Source organism: Girardinichthys multiradiatus, chromosome 12 (assembly GCF_021462225.1).
Source record: "Girardinichthys multiradiatus isolate DD_20200921_A chromosome 12, DD_fGirMul_XY1, whole genome shotgun sequence".
Lineage (NCBI taxonomy): Eukaryota > Metazoa > Chordata > Actinopteri > Cyprinodontiformes > Goodeidae > Girardinichthys > Girardinichthys multiradiatus.
Window position 1 is genome coordinate 25196812 of NC_061805.1, and position 8493 is coordinate 25205304.

The 8493-nt window shown below is 40.2% G+C and overlaps 1 protein-coding gene across 1 annotated transcript; it reads left to right on the top strand.

Annotated features, from left to right (window-relative positions):
• Window positions 1-1281: 1281 nt before the first annotated feature.
• Window positions 1282-3189, top strand: htr1aa (5-hydroxytryptamine (serotonin) receptor 1A a). The gene has a single exon (XM_047382081.1). The coding sequence runs from the start codon at window positions 1538-1540 to the stop codon at window positions 2816-2818; it is 1281 nt and encodes a 426-aa protein (XP_047238037.1). The 5' UTR covers window positions 1282-1537; the 3' UTR covers window positions 2819-3189.
• The last annotated feature ends 5304 nt before the right edge of the window (window positions 3190-8493 follow it).

An 8493-nucleotide genomic window follows, 5' to 3' on the forward strand; every position in this document is an offset into this window, starting at 1 on the left:
AAGAATGATGCTGCCACCACCATGTCTAATGGGAATTATGTGTTCAGGTTGGTGTGCAGTGTCAGTTTTCCTAAATGGGGCAGGTCATCCATCCATGTATCCCTTTCCTTCCACTTCAAAATCTTACACTACTTTGTGTTATTCTGTCATATATTATATGGATCAAATATATTGAATTTTGTGGTTGTAAGGTAACAAAATGTGAAAAGGGTACCAACACTTTCGCAAAGAAAATGGATATTTGAAAAAGGATCATCACTTTTGATTTTTCAATCTGACTATTATCATTAATAGGGCAATCAAATCCGCATTAAATGCATAATTGTCAAAGAGGTTTGTTAAAGGTTTGTCTTACTTTAGTGGCTGAATTTATAATTTCTTTAAAAATCAATTCAAAGAAGGTAGCAACAAATGCATAAATCCAAAAACATTAACAGGAAAGATAAAGTCAAGGTTGGGAAGCCTATTAAAAAATTATATTGCAATAAAGATTTCTATGACTTTATCTTATTTACATATAGACACGTTTTCATTACTGGACACTGCTAGAAATCTTATACAAATAATGACAGGGAGGAACGAATCTCATATTCTGTGGGTTTGTTTTGTGAGCAAATCCACTTTGAACATAAAGTTCAATTCGCAGCATCACCGAAAACATATTCACTAAAGTAGAAAACCAGCCTATCCTCTCCATCGAGAGCACAGTCGTTTATCTAAACTGAAAAAGCCCGCAGAGCAGCCGGTGCAATATAGAACGTTGACAGCAGATGGCAGCAGCGTTCCTGTCTGCCCTCCAGAAGGAACTGTTCTTGGTCCTGAACTACAATTTCCGCTGTCTGCACATGTTGAATTTATACGTCTTGTCCTTCTGGATTTAAAATTCAACTCAGCATCTGTAGATTCATTTGGAAGCAATTAGAAAAATAATCTGCTTTAATTTAATTTAATAATAGGTTAAGGAGAAATAAAATACTTCCAGATTAGGAGGTATCTGTCTTGTTTCATCATAAACAAGACAGTTTTTAAGCATTATCCCGTTACCGGCGTTGGTATAAAATAATAATAATAATAATAATAATAATAATAATAATACAGGGTAAAAAAAAAAAAGCTGAATGAAAGAAAAGAGTGTCTTCATCGTGTGTCAGTAGCTAAAAGTGAAGCATTGGGGAAGCGCAGCTGCTAGAAACTCCAGTGTGAACTCCTCCCGGTCTGACGTACCAAGAGGGGTCGGTATAAATGAATTCACGGACTCACCAGACTCAGATGATTCGCAGCACCAGTGCACACCTGGCTGTCCACACACATGGGCTGACCCCTCCACACACAAACATATGCACACCCGCACACAAGCACACGCTCATGCATACTCACAAAAACAGCGTCATGCATCCTGAGAGCGACAGCAGGAACTCCGATGGACACCAAAAAACGCACGGCAGCAGCAGCAGTGTAAGCAGCTGACTGCCTTCTCCTTATTTTTACTCTTACACATCGCCGGCTTCTGTAGAAAAGTTGCACTGAGTGCGCCGACATGGATTTTCTAAACAGCAACAACAACAGCAACGTCACCGGCGGTTACCCAGAAGGGATGGACGTGGTCGCCGACTGGATCGGGGGAAACAACGCCACGGGGTCTAGATTTGTGTCCGATATGGTACTGGCTTACCAGATATTCACATCTCTACTCCTGGGGGCCCTCATTCTCTGCTCCATATTTGGTAACGCGTGCGTCGTGGCGGCCATCGCCCTGGAGAGATCTCTCCAGAATGTGGCAAACTACTTGATTGGATCTTTGGCTGTTACAGACCTGATGGTATCGGTGTTGGTTTTACCTATGGCAGCCCTCTACCAGGTTTTAAATAAGTGGACTTTGGGGCAGGAGATCTGTGACATATTCATCTCCTTGGATGTGTTGTGCTGCACATCCTCCATCCTGCATCTGTGCGCAATCGCCTTGGACAGGTATTGGGCCATAACAGACCCTATTGATTATGTAAATAAACGAACACCAAAGCGAGCTGCGCTCCTGATTTCCGCAACTTGGCTGATCGGGTTCTCTATCTCCATCCCGCCTATGTTAGGATGGAGGAGCGCTGAGGACAGGGCAAACCCAGACGCATGCATGATCAGCCAGGATCCGGGCTACACCATCTACTCCACCTTCGGGGCTTTTTACATCCCTCTCATCCTCATGTTGGTTTTGTACGGCCGAATATTCAGGGCCGCTCGGTTTCGAATTCGAAAGACGGTCAAGAAAACCGAGACTGCGAAAGTTTCGGACAAGTGTTTGGCCGTGTCTCCGGCATTCTTTCACAAGAAAATCAATGGGGAGACCCGCGGGAAAGGCTGGAGGCGCTGCGACGAGTCAAAATGCAGCTCTCCGTGCGTAAACGGCGCTGTAAAGCACGGAGACGAGGGCGAGTCGCTGGAGATTATAGAAGTTATCAGCAACTCCAAGACGCACCTGCCTCTGCCAAACACCCCTCAGTCCTCCTCTCATGGATATGAGAACATGAACGAGAGGAACTCGGGAGCAAAACGGAAGCTTGCGCTCTCCAGGGAGCGCAAAACGGTGAAGACGCTGGGGATCATCATGGGGACGTTCATTGTGTGCTGGCTGCCGTTTTTCATCGTGGCACTGGTCCTGCCTTTCTGTGCGGAGAGCTGCTACATGCCCGACTGGTTGGGCGACGTTATCAACTGGCTGGGATACTCAAACTCCCTCCTGAACCCCATTATATATGCCTACTTTAACAAAGACTTCCAAAATGCATTCAAGAAGATCATAAAGTGCAAATTCCACAGACCATGAACGCACATGTGGCTTTACTTCTATAAAATGTGGTGCAGCAGAAAGAAAAATTTTCACAAACTGTGCAGAGCAGCAAATAATAATAATTAAAAAAAACTACTTACAGACTTTCCTTCAGGGACAGAATATGTTTTAGAAGGATTGTGTATAAATAAAGCAGACATCAAGGCGGAGATATTCCTTCTCAATGTACAAGCTCACGTTTCTTCAGTGTTGTAGCTATGTAGCCCCCCACATGCGATGACAACCATTGTTGTATTGTCACGCAGGACATGTCTTGTGCTGATTCCATGCATTTTTATCATGAAGAACGAGGGGCTTCTAGTCCCACGCAATGAGCTCTGTAGCACTGACAACAAATAAAAGCAATCAGTTTGTCATTAAGAACTCTTGAGTCTATTTTATGTCCAGTATCACCACTAAAGGGGGTGATGGGGTGTGGGGGCGAAGGAGCGACAGAGGGGAATTGGCAACCTCTGCAAATTTGATGCCTCACCTTTATCCATTTATCAATTTCTCTTTGGCAAAGGGTATGACTTTTAAACTAATTATTTCCCTAAGGTGCCAAAAGTTTATGGTTTTTTGTTTTGGATGTACCGCTCCAGGAATATCAGTAGTCGCCATGTGGCCACCCTTTTTTAAAACTTTCTGGAAGTACATTTGCCATTATGTTCAGGACATAAGGAGTAATACACCAGAGTTTCTGCTGAGTTGCAGAAAATCATGCAGAAAATCATGCATCTTGGCAAAGGTCAGGTTGTGAGAAATGAATAATTTGCTTGGTTCAGAGGCGATCAAAGGCACAATCAGAATAAACTGCTGCTAAGGGAATCTCCAGGCCAGCAGCACCCCCTCCAAGAGCATTTGACGTCTTACACAGTCTACATATCAACAGTTTAACATGGGCTGAAAAGCCACTCAGCGAGGAAGGAGCCATTACTCCAAAGGCAACATATAAAGTGAGATAACGGTTTGCAAAAGACCATAATTACTGGAGACATGTCATGTGGTCTGAATTTTGTGGCCACATTGAAGAAATACATTTGAAAAAAAAAGGGAAAGCTTGCAAACATAAGAACACTATTCCAACTTTATAGTATCAGGATGGCAGCATGATGTAGGAGTGTTTTGCTGCAGAAATATTAAAGCAAGATCTCAAGATATCAGCCAGGAAGTTAAAGCCTGGACACAAATGGGCGTTACAAATCGACAATGGTCCTAAACATAGGTTTATTAGTTACAACTTTTAGTTACAAAGTGGCCGAATGAAAACAAAGTCAATGTTTTGGTGTGTAGAGCTGAATAGATTTGTTTGGGCTCAGCGGACCTCAACTCTGACTCAGTTACACCAGGTCTGTCAGGAGGAAGGGATACTGAGATAAACAAATACTAAGGAAACATAGGTAAACTTCTAGTTTTAAAGAAAATTAAAAACAAATGTCTCCAATTACTCTGTCATATAGCAAACACAAAAACCTTCAGTTATCCTAACAAACCTAAAACAGGGCAAGTTTAGTGTGATTTAATGTCAGCTAGTGAGAAAAAAAGGGTTGTCTTTTAAACAGTGTATGTAAATATCTGGTTTCTATTGCATGTTCTAAATCTTTGCATGTTTTACCCTTCTGCCACTTCATCATACCTCCAAGTCTTTTCTCACATTTATCCAAAAATTGAGTGAACAAAAAAATCTTTAGGTATTACACATTGGTAATTCTATAAATCTATCTTTTACAGTGAAAACTTTTTAAGATTTCACAGAAACCTACTAAATACTCAGAAACAATACACAATGTAGTGGAAAACATAACAGGCAACCTTCCCACTGTAACTCCTTTCATCTCTTACATAAACCCTATACACAAATCCACTTACACAAGATAAAAAGATAAGGAACTGTCACAGGAAAAAGAAAAAAAAACCTGCAGGAAGAAGTCCCAGTGAGTCATGCATGTTGCAAAAGATGGGTGGCTATTTCACCTGTTGTTGTGGCAACACATCAAGGTGGGGCTTGTAGTGGATCTGTTAGAGTGATGGAGAGGCTGCATGTTGAGGACAGACAGGAAAATGACAAACAGCACATGCAGAGAAGATATAGAGGCATCAAATACTGGGCAGAAAAACAATACTTATTTGAAACTTATGTGAGTCTTATCGATTAAAATCATAAATCTTCGCTTGGGGCTGGTGTGACTAATTCTAAAGAGAATAATTGCAGACTTGCAACCTTCTCTTTTATTTACAACTTCTAGAAGATTTACTCAGAACATGTTGCTCTGAATTCAAGTTGCATGCAGTTAATGTAACCAAATGTTCTTACTGGTGGTAGGGCATGAAAAGGATATGTTACTAGTGCATTAATGAAAAAATCATGTGCTTACTGTATTTAACTGCAGCCATAATAAATGGTTTATTATTGCATACATCACCCAGTAGGAAAAAATGTACGCTGAATCTGTTTTTTAGGCCAACAAACACCTTGTAAGCATTTAAACCCATGAAGGAATGTTGGTCTTGAAGGTCCAGATTAGTTATGGCAAAAAGGATTCAGATCACCTTAAATTTATAGGGTCTTTAGAAACTTCATTAACTGATGTATTTTCTCATTTTCTCACTCATCAAAATACAAAATTATTACATTTTAACAAATATGGCAAAGTGTCACATTGCATCATGAAACTTTCCTTATCAACTAGGGTGTTTTTCCAGCTTTGTTCTCTACAACACTCATGGTTGCATTTTTGTCCACAGTCAAAAACATGCCTGTATTCTTGATTAGTGGATCCAAATTGACTGCTGATATAATGATACATGGTTGTCCATCTCTTTGTGTTAGATTTGTAATGGAGCGGTGAACTAACCAGGTTTTAATCTGTCCAGTTCTCAATGTCAACTGAGAATCTAAAATAAATAAAGTGAGTTTGGTTGATTATAACATAAAACTTGTAATTGCCCTTGAAAATATCATTAAAAAATGAGATTTACAAAATGCAATTCTGTTAAATTCCACTTAAGTTAACAAACAAATCTCATTAACGACTCTCATGTCAAAATCTTTCAAAAGCATAAAATCCTGACCTTCTCATTTAATAAAGAAGCATGATGATTAAGCTTTGTTTAGAACCAACAGTAAGATTAATCAACACGTTAGAATATAGGAAGAATCTATAAGTAAGAGTAATCAATATAGTTAAGAATTAGATTTATTATCTTATTTATTATCTTATTCTGATTCTATTTCCTGATTTCTGAATTCTTAATTCTGATTTGTCTTCTGCTGACCTGTTTGCCCAGTAAGCAAACTGGTTTGAGTCATCAGTTCACTTTCTAACAGTCTGAACCACAGGCTTAGATGTTTTTATCTTTCTGCCTATAGGTTGGAATTAGATGAAGCAGACAGTGATCAGAAGGTCCCAAAATTGCCTTGGTGACAGAACAATGTTTTAAATCATTTAAATCTGTGTAACAATGATCCAGTTTGTTTTTATCTCTGGTGGGACAACCAGTGTTTTTATCCCTGGTGGGACACTTAATATACTGTCTGTATTTTGGAAGTTCACTGGAAAGGTTTGTTCTGTTAAAATCACCAAGAACAATGATGAGAGTGTCGGGATGTTTTTTCCCCATGTCTGTTATCAGCTCAGCAACCTGTTTTTCAGCCTCTAATGTGCAAAACTGTGGTGGGATGTCAACACTGGCTAAAATAAACGAGGAGGACTCTGTCGGTGACTAAAAAGGTTTACAGTCAATAAAAAAATGAGTCCTGGTGGGGGCTAAATGTCTTCAATAACATTGTGACATCAGTACACCAAGTTTCGTTTATGTAAAAGCAGATTCCACTTCCTCTTTTTTTCTCTGAGAGCTCCACACTGCAGTACACTTGAAGCAGCTGGCCAGGCTTCTGTAGTGCACAGTCCAGGGTGTGCTTACAAGTTTTGGTGAAACAGAGGGCTGCAGATCTGCGGACGTCTGAGTTTGATTTAAGATGAGAGGCAGAAGTTCGTCCATTTTGTTAGCCAGGAAGCTGACTTAGGCCAGGGCAAGGTGTGTGGAGTCCCTGCTGCCGAAGCTTCACGATTGTGCCTGCCCATTTACCTCATCTCCGTCTTCATCAAATCACATACAGAGTTTCTGAGCCGCCAACCAAGACACCCAGTGAAGTTGGCGTCAATGTAAAATGGAGAAAAACACCTAGAGAGGACTAACAGATGTTTAGGAGTTTTGTGAAAGTGACCACAAAACGGTGGCAGAAAACAGATTAAACACACACAGTACTAGAGAGCAAAGTACTGAGGCTGCCATCCATGTGCCATCTTGAATGGTCCAGTGAGCCAAAGAGGTCCAACAGGGACTGTGTTGTCCTGGTTGGACTCACTGGAATGCCAGTGGGTTCTCTGAGGGCATGTCACAGGAAAAAATTTATTTTTGCTTCTCCACCTTTTTGATTTTAATCTCCCTTTTTGGATTTAAAACAGAGTCAGGGTTTGAGCTTCTGACAGGCTCAGATAAACTAATACTGTAGAGGATGAACTGCAGAGCACAGAAAGGTATTACTCTCAAATGTGAATCACATGGAGTGAAACCATTAATATCATTACATGTTGGTCCTGATACATCGGATTACAAAGCAACTGAGTTGCTTCGAACTGTGCTGTTATATCAAAGGTTATTGGGACTAAATTAATCCCACTCACTGTGGGATTCTTGAGTGAAATATAGCCAGGTGGGTGCAGGGTGATGATACAAGCTGCTTTTAATTTATCTCAGGAGATAAGTGACAAAAAAGAAGAGAGATGATTATATAGAATATGACCAACTAGATGCTTGCTAGATTTGTTGCTCTTATGACAATTGAACCTAACATCTTACGCTTGTTTGCATGCATAGAAGGATCTTGTTGGTACTGAGGCTTAAAAATTGGTGCAGGCAAATGTGGAACTTTTTGACACACTTATCATAGATATTTAACATGAATAGATTGATAGATATAGATAGATAGCTTGACAAAACTGTTATAAATAGGAATCTGAACAGCGTGGTGAACAACTGTAGTCATGTTCCTTTATTCTGACAGTCCTCAATAAAATTTAGTCCAACCAGTTCCCTTCGGAAGTCCCATAATTATTAGAGTTCACTTTTGTGTAATTTATTTTTCAGTATAAATCCAGTTGCTCTGTGAAGGTCTCAAAGGCTTGTTGGATACATCAGTGAACAGCAGCATGAAGACCAAGGATCACAGCAGACAGGTCAGAGATTAAGTTGTGGAGAAGTTTAAAGCAGGGTTAGATTATATAACAATATTACAAGCTTTGTACATCTGTGCAATGTTCGATGCCTCATAAGAAAATGAAAAGTTTTTAAGATCTTTAGGTGTTGAGGTGTTTTTTGTCAGCTTCTGAGTTTGGATCGGACCAAAGAGCAGACAAGAGCTTGGCAGCCGCATAATTAAAGGAATCTCCATCTTTAATTAGCAATCTCAAGGAAGTAGCAAAACACAAAGAACTGATCAGGGAAATGAAACATGGCAGAACAGTGAGTAAATAAACAGAGGAACCAGCAGGGAACAAAGAACACAGATCAACTAATATACAGGGAGAAAACAAAGGCAAGTAATCACAGGAACTAAGAACATGTGTGACAAGCTGGCAGGGAGGCAGAGGGGACAGGTGGAACTGATT